General features: G+C 33.6%; 1 protein-coding gene across 4 annotated transcripts in view; it reads right to left on the minus strand.

Moving 5' to 3' along the window:
• DMXL2 (Dmx like 2) overlaps positions 1-20,487 on the minus strand; it is a 108,707-nt gene that overhangs the window by 37,009 nt on the left and 51,211 nt on the right. For all 4 annotated transcript variants that reach the window (XM_016162670.2, XM_016162673.2, XM_016162672.2 and 1 more), the window contains exons 13-18: positions 20,084-20,205; positions 12,925-13,014; positions 10,860-10,977; positions 6,347-6,466; positions 3,351-3,578; positions 1,155-2,831 (exon numbers count right to left, since the gene is read on the minus strand). In XM_016162670.2, coding sequence (XP_016018156.2) covers positions 1,155-2,831; positions 3,351-3,578; positions 6,347-6,466; positions 10,860-10,977; positions 12,925-13,014; positions 20,084-20,205 — 2,355 coding nt within the window. The remainder of the gene's footprint in view (positions 1-1,154; positions 2,832-3,350; positions 3,579-6,346; positions 6,467-10,859; positions 10,978-12,924; positions 13,015-20,083; positions 20,206-20,487) is intronic.

The raw sequence follows: 20,487 nt of genomic DNA on the forward strand, positions 1-20,487 counted from the left end.
CTCAGAGTGAAAACTTATATTAAATATGCATCAAGGCTTAACACTATCCTGGAGAGACTCCCGCTGTATTGCACACAACCTCAAAATAATTAGAATTTTTTAAATTAACATGGTTAGAAAATAGGTCATAGACAAAACCCTCTAAGGTCTCTAGTTATTTTAATCTACAGAGGAGAAAACTTTGGGGATCTGTTATAAGGGTATAAACCTCAATGAATAGATATATTCCAGGTGGCATCAAGGAAGTCTTTTTCCCTTAAATTTGGAAATCTTGTGAAATAGTTATGAGTACAGGCTTGAAGGCAATGATTTATGCGTATACAAACCCCCATTCTGCACTTACTACCTGTGTGATCTCTGATAAATCATTTAATCTAAGGCTCAGTGTCTTCATCTATAAAGTTAAATAATAGCTACCTACTAGAAGGCTGTTGTGATAATTAAATATGATAAAGTATATAAAAAGCCTAGCACACAGCAATTTTTCACTCCTCCACAATATTTACTGAGTGATCGTTTTCAGTTTCCGTTGCTAATGCTATCATTTACAATCAGCACCACTACCTTCAACTACTTGCATAAAAGAAAATGGAATCAGTTTCAAGAGGCAGCCAAAAATCTTCCAGTTGCAAAATGAATTAAGCAAGACACACATTATATTAAAATATGTGAAAATCTCCTTATGAAGAGATTTTATGGAGAAAATCAATTAATTATAAAAATTATTTATACCTAGAAATGGTAAGATGAACAAGTCGAGCCCATGAGGTGCCTATAAGCCTCATGTTTCAATGGTAAAATTAACAAATGGGCCATTATTATAACTAAAAGTAAACAAACCACAGAACTCAATCTGATTGAAAAAAACAAAAAACTATATATCCTAAATCATACAAAAGTTTCGATGTAAAAACTTATGTAGGAAAGCACACAGATATCGCAAATCCATGAAGTCCTATGTGTAAAATCACGGCCCACCCCAACTGTCTTTTGTTCCCCCATAACAAACCATATTTTGTAACGGTAATCATCTATTAGAGAGGTCTTTTCCTTGCAAGGTTTAAAGACTGCAATTAAATATGCAAGTCATTACTTAGATAATACAAATAGTTCTATTAATGATAACTTCATAAATTTTTAGTGAGAATATTTACCTGAGTAACTCTTATCTCTGTTTTCATCAAGCTCAGTACTGGTGGTAGCCACTGTATCGGCCAAAGCTACAAGGAACATCTGCTCCAAACGGGTAAGGCCTGGCAGACTCGAGTGCATAAGATGACTTGAAAGTACCCTAGCATGTTCTTGGCCAAAGTAAGCTGGTCCATACTGGGAAAGATTTATTACTTTTGATTTGTTTTCTCTCTTCTCTGGCTCTAAATCAATATCATCCGTTGTTATATCCTGTACTTGGAACAGCTCTGAGTACTGATCCTCTGGTTGACTTTTGGTATGATCTTCATAGCTCTGAGGTATCTTTGTACTTTCTTCTGAAATTCTATAGGTTGTATCTTGATCTGCAGCAAGTAATGCATATAATGGTAGTGGAGGGATAGAATCTATCTCAGTATAATCTCGAGTACCATCTTTTCCTATGGTGACTGTATCCTTTGCTGTACTGCCACTTACACTGATGGTTCGAGAAAGATGTCGCTTAGTTCCTTCTCCAGCATCAGCATCTCTAACTATTGCAACTTCACCTGCAATACATTTTACTAAGTGAGAGAGAATAGCTTTAGCCCGGCGAACTTTCCCTAAATCCATCAATTCTAACAGTTGAGTTGGATGATATTGTGGGAGAGTAGGAGAAAGTACATGTGCAGCCTCAAATAAGCCACCATCTTGAACTACAGTTGGTGAACAAAAAACATCATCAGCAACAGCTGTTCCTTCAACGATACTTTTTCTTGACAACATATTAGATTTAAAAGCAGAATGATCATGTATTGCAGTCTCTTCTGCATCAGGACTATCAGCTTCAGTGTCTCCAAATTTGACACCATGCTTCCACTGCGCATATACATGCATTTCACAATCCATTCCTACCACCAAGATCCCATCTCTTACCCAAGAGAGAGAAACAGGCAGTGAAGGTGTACCATCGACAGAAGATACTAAGTCTATAGATCTAAGAAGAACCCATCTTGACCTAACTCCTTGTTTGATACTACCACCCAGTGGTAAAGTAATGACAGCTACTCCATCCTTACTGTTGATTTGTTCAGTCACAATTCCTGAAAGCCGCCCATACATGAAGATATTAGCACCGACCCCCACTGTGAGAATGTGGGAGCCATCTTCTTTTGATACCCAGTCCAAATGTACTAAATGCTTGATATTTGGAATAATACATCTATCCTTGCTCAAAACAGCATCTGATTTGCTATACACAAACAGGTTACTGTCAACACTGACTCTTGAATCAAGCACACTCCCAACTTTGACCAAGTCATCAAGATGAATTGTTTGTTCTAAAACCCATTCTGATCCTCCTGTAGATTCACATTCAAATATGCAAACATGCATGGAAAATTCTTTGGAAACAAAACCATTGTGTTGGATAGGCTGTTTGTAAGCCACTGCAAGGCGACCTGTGTATGAACAACTAACGGCAACTGGTCTTCCCACAATGCTCACTGTACTGCTATTATCTTCTCCTTCATCATTCATCAAGGGCCATCTCCTCCAGTGATAGGTTTCCTTCTCATCACTTTTACACTGCAGGTTGGTTTCCATATTACATTTCCAGAAGCGTACTTTATTGTCAGAACAAGCTGTAACCACTAAATAAGGTGCAAGGCACACTGGATAAATTGAAGAGGAACTCAGATGGCCTTAAAAAAGAAAAAGCAGATATTCATAATAATAGAACCACCAAATAATATGCTAATAATATTCTAATAATAAAATTCTAAAACGTGATAAATCCAAAGCTACTATGAGCATCTTCAGAATAACTCTGCAGTTCCCTCCTTAACCAGGTCCTACACTAAATGTCCGTTGGTCAAGTATTTATAGAAGGTTTGAACAGCCCATTGGTGAAATTAAAATATGCAATAATAATCACATAATTTGTTTTTAGGTAATGCTATTGTTATAGTATTCTTATTTGTAGGAAATCATAGTGCAGGCAAGAAACTTCACATTAAAATATTTACACTATGTTCTGTCGATCTGATTATATTTACAAGAAATTATTTCTTCTAAAGACATGTTTATAAACAGATGTATCATTACTAGAAAGTAAATCTTTATTTTGACGTCGACATAGCACATATTTCAGAAGAGTTCATCCATTTTATCCACTGAAGATTGCTCTAAGCTACAACTGCCTGCTATTAAAGTTACCTTACCTGCTGAAGGTGTTGCTCTTACTACTTCGACTCCTTCTGGGAGGTCAAGAGGTTGACTATATACCAGTTTAGAACTCAAAATAAGTTTACTAGCAGTCTGAAGATTGGCAATTGATGAAGAATGTGGCATTGGGCTCACACTGGGAGAGGTTTCTGGAGAAGAGTCTACATTTTTCTGTCCGGGGACTGAAAGTCGACTCTCTGATGAAACACTTTCTGAAGCTTTAGCTTTAAAAATAAATTATTAAATTATGAAACATATTACTATCATCGCTATATACATAGAATAGAATACATTTTCTTATCATTTAAAAAATATGGTTTCTTAAAAGTACTTTGGAGATAAAGTTACTCTTCAGACTTTGCTCAGTTACCATGATTTTTTTTTCTCTTCTACTCTTTCTTAGTATCTCCATCACAGGGACACTTTCAGAGAAGAATCACAACATGTCAAAACTAGAAAAAATCTTAAATTATTTGGTCCAATGTTCTCAACCTTTAAAACACTTCGAAAGCCTGAGGAACTTGTTAACATAAAGATTCCTGAGTTGAACCACAGAGATAGTGATTCAGTTGTTTTGAGATGGATTCTAGAAATCTGTATTAATAAGCAGCTCGGATGTTGCTGAAATGAATGAGTCATGAATCGAACTTTGAGAAATTTCACTTAATAGATGAAATTTAAACTTTGAGAACTTAATGGTTTTCCTAAAGTCATATAATTAGCTGTGATAAAGAAGACACTAAAATACCAGCCTCTTAACTACTACGTGCTGAAATAAAATAATGATTTCAAGAATATATACAAAAAATAAAAGTTCCAAAGAAATTTAAGATAGTATTAGGTGGCTGGCTTAGTAAGGCATATTACCTTGATCTTCTTCCAAAGAGTTTCCAGCCTACACATTAGAGTGTAAATCTCTAAGCGGATTCAGTTACCTGTTTTTCTGTTACACGTGAGGGATGCTTTGCACTACATTTACTTATTTGTGTGTCTGTAGTCCCCATTAGACTCTGAATTCATCAAGGACAAGGATGATATTTTATTGCTTTGTACATCTCAAGAAGCACTAAAATACCAAGAGATAATAATCCCCTTTTGCTTCTGGTGGATGTTAAATATGTCGATGTATTTTATAATGGCAGACCTCACTCAATAAGAAATATGATAACATTTTTCATGAACTGGAATAAGACTACAAACTCGAATCAGTGGTCAGAAGACAGAGTACTACTCCTGGCTCTATCACTAACTAGATATGTTTCCATAAGCAAGACACTTCACCAGCTCTGGCTATTTTCTTATCTGCAAAATACGGCTGAACTACATCATTTCTCTCCCTGTAACCCGGCAATTTTCTAATATGTATCTCACATTAAGAAGAAAATCAGAGCAGGAAAAAAGAAAAGGCTTTAGAGCCAGAGGCCTGATTTTGAAACCTGGTTCTGTGGGACTTGGTCAAGTTACTTAATATTATTCCATTAGTAAAGTGAGGATAATATCTATCTCACATACATAAAACATCTATCTCAGTGCCTGGCACCTAGAAGTTACCCATTACCCAACATGCTCCTTCCCCATCGAAATTTAAGCCTATCATTACATTCTCTGCCAGGATTTTCAACACACTGATAAACTCAAGTATTAGCTATGAATGGAAATATGTACTTTGTTAAATCTGCTGTGAATGTCAGACCCAAAAGATAGGTGTTTTCTTCATAGTTGAAGAGAACATATCATTTGTTTGACTCTACTGTAATCTTACTGTTCATGATCATATACTTGCTGTCACAAACAGGGTAACAAACAACTCTACATTAGCTCTGGCTTTAGGGAAGAGAAGTGGGACACTTCCCTCATAAGCAGCGGGGACAGAAAATATCACATGATTCCTGTCCTACCACAAGGATCTGTTACTACCTATATTAATCTCTTTGAAAACATTCCCGGTTCTGTGCTCAACTCTAGAAAATACTATATTTTCTGGTGGGTTAAGAAGTCTCTTCCTGACGGGCTTATTCTAGATCCCTCTATTCTTGCATTTCTGTGAAACAACATGTAACGCCAAGAATTAATTCCAAAGGCTCTGAAAGAATTTTTGAAGGAATTTCTGCTGCCTCAAGAAGGTTAGGCTCAACTAAGCACAGGTAGAAAGGTACTATCAAATCATCTGGCTTTTTTAATCCCAGTTCGTGGCCCAGTTAGAACTGCTACTTACACAGTTATGTGATTATACGGATGATAAAGAGAATATATAATTAGTTTACTGTACGAAATGTTGACTATATATAAAGTCAGTTAAATTATATAATTATGAGAAATAAACACTATTAATAATTCAAATATTGTGAGTTAAGTAGTTTAAAGGAGATTCAGTTTGATATGACTATCAGTGCAGTTCAAGAATTTATCTCTTAATTTCTTTGCTTCAAACTATAGATTTTCTACTTTGTTAAAAAATTAATATGAATATGTATAGCAAAACCATAGCTGAAATAATTTTTTTATCAATGTTGCATTTCCTAATGTGTTACCAAAACAGTTTTGCTTATGACCTTCAGATTCTCAATCATATTTTTCTAAATAGCAAATCTGTTTCTCTTAGTGATACTTAAAGCTAATATACACTGTATCAGAAGAAATTATGTATTAATCAACAGAAAAGCACAATATTAATCTTATAGCAAAACTGACTTACAGAGACATAGTATCTAAAACAGAGTTACAGTAAACATTCAATAAATATTAATGGAAAAAAATCAATCAGGTTTTTCTTTTCCTATTCCAATATGTCTAATGTGCCCTTAATGTTTTTAGATTAACCTGTTTCATTAATGATTTATGAACTTGTAATTAAAACTCTGGCATATACATACTTCAATGCACCAACTCAATTTACAGTTCATTAATTCTTTAAATAACTGAGCAACCTAAAGCTTACTCAGTAAAATGATTTATTTTATAACATTGCTACATAAAAATTACAATTACTTACCTAAACATGGCTGTACAGATTTAAGATGAAGATGCCACATATGGAGAATAGAGTAATTATTGCTGTCCTTTTCAATTACAACTAGAAAGAACTTTTCTGAAAATGGTGGTGGGCGATATCCTGTTGTTCAAAGGAAAAGAATACTTAAGTTACTATTTTTCTGTAGGGTTAAAAGAGAAGACACTTTTTAAAACATCTTCTGATGTGCATAGAAACTGGGAGGGAGAGGGAAGAATACACATTTATAAGTGGTTTTATATAATTTTGGTAGCTATCAAAGACTAATGGGGCTACATCAAAAATACACAAAAGCCAACATGAGGAGACACCTAGTGGTCAAACATGGTACAATCTGAGCATCAGAGAATAATAATGAATACAATTAAAACACATTGACTACGTTAAAAAAAAAAAAAAACAAGAGTTCATAACAATACCAAAAGAGAAAGTGGTCACACAAGAAAAAAAAGAAAGGAAGAACAAGACATGGAACGAGGAGAGAGAGGAAGAGAAAGACAGGGACAAGACAGAGGTAGAGACACAAAGCAAAAGAGGGAGGGGGAGTACGAAAGCCAAGCCAGCCTCACTGGACGCCCCTGGAGGTCACTGGGGCACTAACTCCTTATTTTAAAAATAGGCAAGTAAAAGGAATAAATAAATAAACACGTATGCTGCTTCTCCTCTATGAAAATAGCATTGCTTTAAAAACTTAGAAGTTATGGGGGAGGGGTAGTGGCAGTAATGCAGAACGGACTTTATAGAAATTTGATTTTTATTTATTTATTTTTTTAACAACTTCAGCGCCTGGTATTCCTAGATGGTCGGTCTCCCATCCAAGTACTAACCAGGTCCAAGATCAGACAAGATTGGGTGCATTTAGGGTGGCATGGCTGTAGACTAGAAATTTTATGCATTTTAAATCAAAACCACAATGAGATACCATCTCACACTTGTTAGAATGGCTATAATCAACAGGACATGCAATAACAAATGTTGGAGCAGGTGTGGAGAAACAGGAACCCTCATACACTGCGGCTGGGACTGCAAATTAGTACAGCAGTATGGAAAACAGCATGGAGGTTCCTCAAAAAACTAAGAATTGATCTACCATATGATCCAGCAATCCCTCTACTGGGTGTTTACCTCAAAGAATTAAAAACTCATATCCGAAAAGATTTCATAGCAGCATTATTCACAGTGGCCAGAACATGGAAGCAACCGAAGTGTCCAATGATAGATGATTAACTAAAGAAGCTATGGTACACACATACAATGGAATATTACTCAACCATAAGAAGAGTAATATTTGCAATATGGATGATCTTGAAATAATCATACTAAGTGAAATAAGCCAGACAGAAAAAGTTGAAAATCATATGACATCACTTATATGTGGAATATAGACCTAAAAGTAACAAAAGAACAGGACAAACAAACAGAGACTCATGGACATGGACAATGGACTAGCAGTTACCAGAGAGGAGGGGGAAGGAGAAAGGGGAGAAAATATTAAAAAATAAAATGTTAAAAAATAAAAATAAAAAATTTAAATAAATAAATAACATTATAAAAAGAAACTTCTATAGATTTAAATTTTCTCAGGAAAGTGATACTTGAGATACTTGTTAATATTTAGTCTATTAATAATTTTACCATATCAATTTTTTTAAAAAGAGATATTATTTGGTGACTTAATTTCCCGTTCTTCTTATATTTAAATTGTGCTCTTCATATATGAGAATAAAGTCTACACAGAACAAAAACTTTCCTTAAAAATGAAAATCATAATAACGACTCATTTGCAATAACCAGAGCTACGGCCCAAACTGTGGTCTCAAAATCTCACTCTTCATTAAAAGGAAGAGTGTGGAGGGATGACTCCATTTTCGCAAAGGATATCTACAAGATAAGCCTGGGATATCTAGTTGTGCCAGAAAGAAAGTAAACTACTAAGATTAATGAGGTTGTGTCAAAAGGACTCAGCAGACAAACTTGAAAGGAGTCTCATTAGCCTACAACAGGACAATGTGAGCATTAAAAAGAAATAAAGACCTCAAATTGATTGAAATATGCTAAGAATATAAATATTCCTGAGTAATATGAGTATTTTCTATATGTATATTATTCTTCAATAAAGAATTATGAGTTCATAATACCCAAAAGAAAAAGCCAAACAACAATAAATCCATCAGTAACCACTGGAAGTAACATGAGTATAGTCTTCTTCCTTTGAAACAGTCAATTAAAGGGAAAAAACTAAGCACTTATCCTGCCTTTCCTAAAAATAACTCCATATTCCGACACGGCCAAATAAATCCATTTGATAAAAGAAAGCTTTTCTTTATGAATGCTTTCTAGCTAATAAATAAATAAGGACTGATAAAATTAGAAATCATAATTTTGTAGTTCTTAATGAAATAACTGATTGAAAAGCAACATTATCAATGGAAGAACCCATGATATGAACGACTGCTGGCAAACTTTACACTGGAACCACTATCTGATTCTTCTGACTCTTACATTCACTAAAAACGAGACATCATAACATGTTATTTCTGGCATGATACAGATGAAATAGATAGCATCACCCAGGAAGTTGAACCTGTATCTAATCAAGTGTATAGAGTTAACTTGAACTTTACAAGGAAAAGTTTCTATGACATCACAAATAACTACTTAGAGAAATACATGGAAAGTAACTCTCTAAAACAACTCAGTGGCACGATGATAGCATAAAGGGGATCGCTTTGGATTAAAAGACTCATAATAAACAATGAAACACACTGTGGACTTTGAAATATGGATCCAAACAAATTAAAAACAAATAACTCCAACATTTTTGAAACAACTGAAGTCAATATAGTTATTACACAATTCTGAGGAATTTTATGGTTTTATCAATATGATAATAGCACACATGTAAGAAAGTTATTTTCAGAAATGTATATGGAAGTACACAGGAGTGAAACAACATGATGGCTGGATTTTCTTTAAAATATTTCAGAAAAAAAGGAAAAGAAAAGAAAACAGGGTGAAGTAAGTATAACAAAATCTTAAATTTCAATCTATAGGTGTAGGGAAGTTAATTTAACTATACACTCCACTTTTGTCTATAAGTAGCATTTTTTAAATTAAGAGTAATTTTATATATTTATACATTTTATACGTATCAAGTCCTTTAAGAAGATTGCTACAAAATCAGAAAGAATATCTGAGAAACTCAGCAGAAAAACTAAAAAAAAATCAAGAAAGGCTTTGGGAAAATCTTTTTTTTCCTCAAAGTGACAGAAAGAAATATCAGAAAATGTAAATAATATTTTAAAATCCAAGTCCTTCAATTAAAAATATTATAAAATACCAACTTTATATAAACACTGTTTTCTAATAGGTTAGCATGTATTTACTATTATAAATAGAATGATAAATGGTGACTAGGTTTGTTGGAAGGCATATAAAAAAGTTTAACCCATATAAAGGAGAAATACTAAGGACTAGGAAATTTTAAATCTATAAAGTAGTACTGTTATGCTATAATAACACTGAAATAAAACTGAACATAACTGAATAAATTACAAAGAAGTTCTGATATATAAAGAAAAATAAATGAAAAGGAAAAAAAATTACTAGTCTGGGAGTGAAAAGAAGTTTAAGCTAAGCCTCACAAAGATAGAAACTCATTCTGATATTCCACTAAAGAAAATTATCTGTATAAATTCATTAGAAATACTTTCCTTAAATGTCTATAAATAATTCTGTGCTAAAACCTATACACTAAGAAAATTAAACATGTTCATCTAGATACTTGCAAACTGTAACCAAATGAAATAAATGTGGAAACCCTTTATAAGCTAAATAGTGTTCATCATAGAAAATGAATTAATAGAATGTGTCATTCCTACTTTCAAGTGGAAAGTATTCTATTCAATTTGGTCTATGTTAAAATAGAATATGGCAGTTTTATAATTACGAAGTTACCCCTTCTAAAGGAAACATTTTAAGGTAAAATATTAAAGTTTAAACTAAATATTATACGGTTTGTTCTTGAAAGGTCTTACTTTCACAAAAGAAAAAAAAATAACTACACTTCAGAGAAAACTGTAAGATGGTACCTTTAATTCACAGCATACCTGATGTTTCTAGTATACCATAGAACATAGTATCTTACACCCTATATTCAATAAGTCTATAGCAATTTATTATATTTTTGAACTTACGTTAAAATTAACTGGCTTGAACAATTATAAACAATTAAAATTAATTTTTAAAACAAACTAGGTTTCATAAATAACATCTCTTGACAAAAGTATGTTGCCACTGAGACTCTCTTTCAAAATGTAATTTCAGCCACATGGCTTCTAAATCTACAAACAAGCAATTTTGATACAACTAGTATATCTGCTAAAAATTATGAGAGTGATTTCTTTTGACATAAAGAGCTATACTCGGAAAAATTTTTGGAGGTTTTTTTTTAAGATTAAAGTAAGCAACCTCAAGACTATTTTTTTAATAGTACCTTGTGATGGCTGAAAAAATACTTCTGTTTCCTTTTTCTCCAGATCTTCCTTATGCGGTTTATATCCTATAATGAAGTCTTCTTGAAACACATGGAGCAACTGTGTATTTGAGCCACACTAAAAATATGAAAAAATTGAAGTTTTATTTTTGAAATTCTCCCTCACACACCACTGCCTCAAGAACACTAATGTAGAAGAAATAAATTTCTCTAACAATTTTCTTTTCCAGTGACTAATTGAAGAGGAAAAAGCAACAGAAAAAAAAATCATCAGAACTACCCGGGCAGAGAAAAATACTTTCAAAGATGCTACAGCCAATAGCAGAACTGAGGAGCTCTAATATAAACGAATCAAAAAGTCTGCATCTCAAAAAAAAAAAAAAAATCCAAAAAACAAAAACAAAAGCAAAACATAGTTAAGTACTCTGTACCACTCTGAGCTTAAAAGTATCAGGTCTCATGCCTGGCTGGCACACTCGCACAGAACTACTTTAGTTTTCCTAATTCTACTTCAAAAAAAGAAAAAACAGAAAGGTCCTCAAAGTACTCTCAATAAATCTGTCTGGTGGGAACTATACGGGATCCTGTAACAGCCAGTGGGAATGACCCATCTCTGAAGAAATGTATTTACATGTAAGTAAACAGGATTTCTAAAAGGATGAATGAAACATCACTGTCAGCTGCTATGCTACATGATCATATTTTTGGACCAGAGAAAAAAGTAAAAACAACCAAAGACGCAGAATCACGAAAGTGACCAGAAATTCAAGGAAAGGCCAGATCCAAACAAAACATCATAATGGAAGTGTGTCAAAAACAATTAGATGGCTGCCCACAGATTTCAATGTAGAAATATTAAATCGTTTCACATTCACAGTATAAAAGATCGCCTCCCCCAGAGAAAAAGAATAAGTAAAAGGGGAGGGTGCTGTCTTCATGGATACAGAAATTGTACAGTACACTGGGCACAAACCTAGAATGAGTTTTAAATTTTGTCATTTATATAAAAGCCTAAGTCATTTATCAGTGCTTGCAGTTTATCAGCCCTTGTGTTAAAGATAGCCACTACTAGGAAGAAAAAAATTGTAAACAAGTATGAAGTGAAAAGCAGAATATCATCAATTCGCTTAATATCCTATGATAGAGTAAAGAGGAGCTAAAGTAGGGGATGAGTTTAACACTAAGTCCATTAAAAATGAAGACATTTAAGAAAATGAAGCCAATCCACTCTTCTCCCATATCCCTATGGAGTAGAAAAAAGAAATCATAGTTTGAATTTGAAAGAAAAGCATGATTTGGGCAATCATAGTTCTACTGACAAGAAATGATGAGGTAATTTCATCAAAAAGATTTCCCCAAAATAATGTGCAAGGTACCATAAAAAGGTGATATAATTCTGTATTTGTTTCTAAATATGGTCAGCTCTTTCTTCATTTCCTTGTTTGAAAATACTGGCAACTTCCTCACCAAAGTAATCTCTTTTTATATTTGGAATGAATATGTGAGTTCTATCTCTTAGTCCCTAAACATAACCTTGAAGAAACTAAAATCCTGATAGCTAGAATGGATTTACAAACTTCCTGTAGGGAGAAGGGTTCACCTTTCCCAAGTAGTAGCTGGGGAAGAACAGTGGCTACACAAAAGACCTATAATTAGAAAGTAAATGTATACTTTGACCCTGTTTTCATCAGCATGTTAACTGACCTCAGAAATATCTAATAAACAGCCTAACAAAGCAAATGCTCTAAAGATGAAGTCACTCTCTATTAGGCTAAAATGAGTAATAATATAAAAATAACAGCAAACCATGCATCTATACAATTGTAATATTTTCCCTCATAGCTTCCCTAACTGAATTAAATAATTTTTAAAAAGAAAATAAGGCTATAGATACAATTCGATTGGAGAAAAATAATTCCTACATTATTAGATTTTCACTACAAGAATCAAGAGAAGTTGGCTGTATTTTGTATCAAACAAGAGAATTCTTTTGAGAATGAAACATATGCATATAAAGCACTCCAGGATAAAGTATATTATCATCAATTCACAAGCATGTTTTTACTTGGTTGGTTATTGCATCGAGTTCAATAATGCAGCCAGGTCGAGCAGTAGACTGTTGGCTCACAATATTAAACACTTCTCCAATAAGTTTCTGTAAATAAAAAACACAAAATGTTAATGATCAACAATTTTTGAATTTACTGTCAATATGATACAGCATCTCAGACCATAAAGGTCCCTCTAATTCACTGACCATGGCAATTCACACATTCTAAGAAATATTTCAACTTTCCCCACTCATTCTCATTTTTAAAATTAACTAAGCAATTAGAAAAATCTATAGTGTTTACATAAATAGTATATAACTTCGAGGTAACTAGTTCTTTTAACATGTCTTCGTTTTGCAACCTTAAAGCTCCAAGACAGACATTTTGATAGTATTATTGAAGAGTTTGCTTTCATTAATGCCAGCAAAGTAAAATTATAATAAAATATTTAAACTTAAAATAATGTTGTCAGTTTTAATATACTTATTTTCAATTTGCATTACTTTTCAACTATTTTAACATTCTGGGGGAAAATTAACCATTAAAAAATACAAAAACATTATTATAGTATAAACATTCTCCCTTTTGCCTCAAGCTCCTATATGGATCATCATGGCATGTTCAATCCTGTCTTTATTTGAAATGTTGGCATTTTGCTCATCATAGCATTTTGTTCATCATGGAATTTTTGCATTAATTTTGATTATTTAATATATGGCTGTCCTCCAAGCTACAGTCTTAAATTAATGATCAATAAGATGCCATTTCCTCCACAGCTAGGTCTGCAAACCAAAAGGTAGATGTAGGAGTAACCTCTTTCCCTAATATATCTAATAACCCAGCCATAGAATTCTGTATTCCTGTTCCCACAATCTTGGACTTGATATGTCTAGAAGAGTCCTGTGTTCAAAAAAACAAATATTTCCATCTGGGAAAACAGTCAGAGTTCCATTATACTGAAGCTAAGGCTGGCCCTTGCAACACAAATGTATTATCTCACAGCTCTGTAGCTCGGAAGTCTGGCATGAGTCTTACTGGACTAAAACCAAGGTGTCAGCAGGGCTGCACTCCTTTCTGGAGGTTCTTGAGAAGTCTGTTTCCTTGTCTTCTAGACAGCTTCTAGAAGCTATCTATATTCTTTGGCTCATGGACCCCTATCTCCATCTTCAAAGCCAGTAACATCGTCCCTTTGACCATTCTTTTTTTGTCATATCTCCCTCAAACCACAGCCAGGAATGGTTCTCTGTTTTCAAGGACTCCTGATTAGATAGGGTCCACCCAGATAATCCAAGATAATCTCCACATTTCAAGGTCCTTAATTTATTCACATCTACAAAGTCTCTTTTGCCATGTGAGGTAACATATTCACGGGTTCTGCGGATAAGCATGTGGACAATCTTTGGTGGCAGGGGCAGGGCTTATTCTGCCTACCACAACGTGATAACAGCATCATCCTATTGCTAGACTCTGAGAGCTTTACTATTAGTCCTTGTGGGTTAACCATGTGCTTACGTCTACAAGGAGTTCTTTCACTAAACTCTCCCCAGTTAAACTTTTATGAGTGTGTCATCTGTTTCCCACCTAGGCCCTAACTGACACAGTGACTAATAAATTCCTGGCTGCGTCCATGCATCTACCAACTATACTTTACTTCCCAGTCCAAAAATTTCAGTGCCCCCTAAATCTACCTCTTGATCTACAGAATAAAATTCAAATCTTTTCAGATGTTTCTCACGGAATTTTTAAAAAGCTAGCCTCTTCTCAGCATCTACTGAAAATTTCATTTGAGGAAGAGGACAGCATGTGACAACTTCTTGCTACATTTCAACTCACAATCAGTAGAGGAAGTAACTAGCAGAACTGCTGCTCTAACAAGAAAACAAAAGAGATGAGCAGAAAAATGGGAACTTGACAGAAAGTAATTGTCTTCTTTGAAGAATTTAAGATCAACAAATAGGGCAAGGCTCTGTGGTCTACATTTTAAGAGAAAAATCTCGGAATTCCTTATAGAAGGAGGTTCTGAAAGTTGAAATGGCTAAAGGCAATAAAGAGGGTCAAGAAACTTTAGAGGTTCCTGATTGCAATTGCAAATATAACTGATGAGGTAAAAAAGTTTGTTAGTATAGTGCATTGAAGAGTTTCCCCCCAAAATTCAGGTCTACCAAGAATCTCTGAATGAAACTTAGAAACAGGGTGTCTGCAGATATCGTCATTTTGAGATAAGGTCATACTGAATTAGGGATATGCCAAAACCAGTGAGTGGCGTCCTTCTAAGAAGAGGGAGAAGACACACAGAGTCAGAGAGAAGTCTATGTGAAGACAGAAGCGGAAACTAGAGTGTTACAGCTTTGTCTAGGATCGCCAAGGACATAGTGAGCTGAGTGAAACTGAAAATGCTACTTATACGTGCCAAAGAAGTGCTGAGAAGCAAATTTACAGCACTAAATGCATACATTAGAAAATAAGGAAAGTTTCAAATCAATATTCCAAGTTCCTATCTCATGAAACCTAGAAAAAGAAGAACCAAGAAACAAAATAAGCGGAAAGAAGGAAACAATAAAGATAGGGGCAGAAATTAATGCAAAACAAAACAAAAACAGCTCAATGAAACAAAGAGCTGGTTCCTTAATAAACATCAATGAAGTTAACAAACTTCTAGCAAGACTGAAAAGAGAAAAAGAAGGAAGACACTAATACTGGTCTTAGGAATAAAATAGTATTATCACTACAGACATCAAAATGATAATAAGGGAATACTGCAGATGATTCTACATGCACAAATTTGATAACTCAGATAAAAGAGACCAATTATTCAAAAAACACAAACTGCCACAATTCATGCTATCTGAAATAATGTGAATAGCCCCAAGGAAATCTCAATTAAAGAAAGTGAATCATGTTAAAACTCCCAAAAAGAAATCTCCAAACCAGACAGTTTCACGAAAGAATTACACTAAACATTTACAGAATTTAAAGAAATTACATGTAATTTCTTCCAGAAAACAGAAGTGAATACTTCTCAATTCATTTTATAAAGTAGTATATACCCTGATACCAAAACCAGACAAGGATACTATACAAAAAAACTATAGACCAATCCCTCATGATTATAGACACAAAAATCCTTACTAAAACAACAGCAAATAGAATTCAGCAATATATAGAAAGAATTATACACCATGACCATGTAGGGTTTATTCCAGAAATGCATGGCTAGTTCAATATTTGAAAATCAATTGATGTAATTCACCATGTGAACCAAAACTAAAAAAATATTACATGTAATACCAATTGATACAGAAAGAGCATTTGACAAAATTCAATGCTTAATCAAAAAAAAAATGAAAAAAAATAGAAATTGAGTTGAAGTTCCTCAACTTGATGGAGTCTCTAACAAAAACCCTACGGCTAACATTATACTTCATAGTGAAAGACTGAATGCTTTCCCTATAAAATTAGGAAAAAGGCAAACATGTCTAACCTCACCCCTCTTATGCAACATAGTGCTGGAAGTTTCAGTCAGTGCAATAAGATAAGAAATAAAAATAACAGGCATGAAGATTGGAAAGGAAGAAATAAATCTATTCCATTTACAGATGGTTGTCTATGTAGAAAATCCCAAGAAATCAACAAGAAAAAACAACTAATATGTGAGTTCAGCAAGGTTGTAGGACACAAGATAAACATACAAAAATCCATTGTATTTCTATATTCTGGCAATGAACAAATGCATACTGATTAAAAATATAATACCGTTTAAAGTCGCTACAGAAATTTAGATCTAAACCTAATAAAACATGTAAAGATTATATGCTAAAAACTGCATAAGAAGGAAAGGGGGTTAATGAAATAATAGTGTTGTAAGGTGTTTACATTTGAAGTGATATATTATTATTGGAAAATAAATTGTGATAGGTGAAAGATATATTTGTAAACCCTAGACAAACCACTAAAAACAAAAACATAGGGTATAGCGAATAAATCCATATGGAGATAAAATAGAAGCATAAGAAAACATGAATCCAAAAGGAGAGAGGAAAAAAAAGGAAAAAAGAACAGATGGAAGAAATGGGGGGTGGGGGGGTGGGAAAGTAGCCAAATAGTAGACTTAACCCCAATTATAGCAATAATGACATTTAAAGTGAATGCCCCCCTCCCTGGTAGAGCCTGAACTGCTCCTCTCCCTTGAGTGTAGTCAGTGCATAGTGGCATAGCGACTTCCTTCCAAAGAACAGCATGAAAGGGTAGAGAAGGAAGGTAACTTTACAGTGGAGAAACCTGCCAAACACTACTTTGGTCTGATAATCAAAGTTAACATCATGAGTGATAAGTCATATTGACAGTATGCACCCCTCATATAATGTGATGAGAAGAGTACTTCACATCTGTGGTATTCTTCCTCAAAACTCAAAAATCCAGTCTAACCATGAGAAAAATAGCAGACAAACCCAAATCAAGAGAAAATTCTACATGATTTCTGACCAGTACTACTCAAAACTGTCTTAAGTATGAGAAAGAAAACGGATGAAGCTGAAGAAAACTGAGAAACTTTCACAGATCAGAGACTTGATGACTAAACATAATGTTTCTGGAACACAAAATACACATGAGTGAAAAAATCAGTGAAGTCTCATTAAGTATGGAATGTAATTAATTGTATCATACCAATGATGGTTTCTTAGCTGTGACAAATGTATGCTGGTAATATAAGATGTTAACAATAGGTGAAACTGGCTGTGGGGTATTCTGGGAACTCTACCATATTTTTAACTTCTCTATAAAGCTAAAAACTATTCCAAAATTAAGTTTCTTTAAAAATTAACTAAGGCATTAAATAAATTATTGTTTTTCAGAGTACAGAGTACAGAGTACAGATAAAGGAAAAGATCATTAACAGAGGCTGATGGTTCAATGTTAACAAAGTCCAGCAGATAAAGAACTCCTTAATCCCCACTTTGTCTCTGAGCTTCTATTTCAAGAATTTAGCTTGCACAACTAGAAAAAAACAAAAATTTTCTACAATGAATAAGTATTACTTTTTAATTTTTTAAAAAATGGAAGGTTTAAGAAAAAATTACACTGGTGGGGGCAAGTATAACACCAAAATAAAAATTCTAATAATGCGTTTAACCGTTCTAAATGAATTTCTATTTTGTGGAAAAATAATGCCCAGGTTAGGGAAATTCTGCAAATGCAATTAAGAACAACAGAGGATGTTTTCTGAGAATTCATGGGGAATGCCATAGCCAAAAGACTAAAAACAGGCAAATGTTCCAATTTTCAAAAATGAAAAGAAAAGCTTGATGTCTGTTTAGTACATTTTAGTTATCAGGAGATATCAGGGTACATACATTCTACCTACTGTATATTAAAACAATCATAGCATACAAATTTGACTCCCTCTTTTGACGGCAGAAGATCTGACAGACAGGGTATATTTTATTTCAGCAAAGTACGTAGCAAGCTGCCTCACAGAAATCCTGAGGACAAGCTGGAGAAATATGCCACACAATAAAAATGGAGTAAGATTTCAAATGTACACTACTAGGCTCTTTCTTTGCTCCTGTTCTGTTTAACATTTTAATAACTGACTCAGATGAAGCTGTAGATACAGTACTTATCAAATAGGCTGGTCCCATGCATCATAAAACAATAACAATGAACGAATCAGAATTCAAAAATATACTAAAAAGTTTTAATTTTTAAGTTGAGACTAGCAAGGTAAAATGTAATAGGGAAAATGGGCCTACATTTGGGCCCCAAATGCAATTGGAAATACAGAATGGTTTACTGGCAAAACAAACACACACACACACACACACACACACCCCAAAAATCAACTTTGGGATATTTAAAGAATCGATTACATACAAAGGATGTGGTGTGACTGCCAAAGCATATTAGATACTATTAATCTATTAATCTTACAATGTCTAGAAATATTAGACCTATTCTAAATGGAATTAGGACTAATAAATAAAATTTAAGGAATAAAAATTTAATTTTAGTATACTAGTAAGGGCAATTCAAAGGCAGAATGAGCTCCCTTTAGAGTTGAGTTTCTCTCCTTGGAGGCCAGATGACAAATTGGCAGGAATGTGGTAGAGGAGAATGAAGCATCAGATGGCTGGTTAGACTAAGCGACCTTTAAAGCATCTTCCAACTTTAATTTTAAGATTCTAGAATTTCTCTATGCCAAACCTTTGGCTCTACTCCAACTGGTTGTCTCACTGTTTATGGAATAAGTCATAATTTTATATGTACTTTCCTATATCTATACTTACTTTCAGGCTACTCTCAGTCAGGCAAAAGCTATGTCTTTTAAATCTTATCCATTCATCACAAATGAACCCAAATATTGTCCTTAATAAAGACTTCTATGCCTACCCTAAATTGATATCTCTATCCTCTGAATTATGAAATACTTTAGTGCCATCTGTTTGATAATTAATTACATACCACCCTCAGATACCTCTTCTTCTGTCTTAAACTGTTATTTAACCTCCTATTAATAATTTCTCTCAACTAAATTAAAGTTCTTTAAAGGCAGTGAAACTTATTCTAAATCTGTATCACCTACATATCTAAGGGCATGAAGTGGACACTTTGGTTTTCAATACTGGAAGGATTTTTATTAAAACAGTTGTTTAATAAAAAGCCATGTTTTTATACATAAATAGAAAATTCACTATTCAAATCTATATATTAACTAATATATATGATTTCCAGTTCAGATACAGAACAACCAGAATGAGATCCTGCCACCCACTGGTAACATATTCTAACCACAGCATATTTTGTAAAGAGTAAATCAAGCGCAGAAAAGTTCAAATTTTCTAACTTAAATATAGACCTTGGTAAAGCTGCCTTAAAACCTTTTTTGAGCAAAGAAAGATTAACAGAATCAAACTAGAAAATATAAAATGTCAAGAAGAAACTGTGATATTTTAGAAAAAGAAAAATGTATGTTTAAATGTAAAATCTACTGAAGTGTGACATGTAGACTAATTTTGTTTCATGTATCTCATTAACACAAATCTAAAAAAATAAATGTCACATGGAGCCCAGAACATACGCTCACTCCCTTAACGCCAACAAATAAGGATCCTAAACCACGTAAAAGCGCATTCCTTATCAGTGTCGCGATATTAAAAAAGATTAGTAAATATTTACCGAAGATTCTGGATCTGACAATTCATCCAATAATTTCCTTGCATCTACCACAGCTTGATACAGTCTCAGATTTTTGCCATCAGAAGCAACGAAGCAAGCACTTGCAGAATTGCAATATGTGCCTGAGAAAATAAATACTTTGCATTATCATGCAGTTTATTATTGGCTGAAATACAAAAGTCACTTTTATTCTTAGGCATACCCATGGTCAAGAATCATAACTAAACAGATATAATTAATGGATACAAAATTATTAGCAAAAAATTCAAGAGAAAATAGATTGAGAGCAAAGAGATTAAAAACAAACTTCTAAAAATTCTAAACATATGTCTGGTGCCTACATTCTGAATACTTTTTAAAGTCTTCCTAATAATGACAAATATAAACCATTTTGTGGATAACAA

The sequence above is a fragment of the Rousettus aegyptiacus genome, unplaced genomic scaffold (assembly GCF_014176215.1).
Source record: "Rousettus aegyptiacus isolate mRouAeg1 unplaced genomic scaffold, mRouAeg1.p scaffold_m13_p_3, whole genome shotgun sequence".
Classification (NCBI taxonomy): domain Eukaryota; kingdom Metazoa; phylum Chordata; class Mammalia; order Chiroptera; family Pteropodidae; genus Rousettus; species Rousettus aegyptiacus.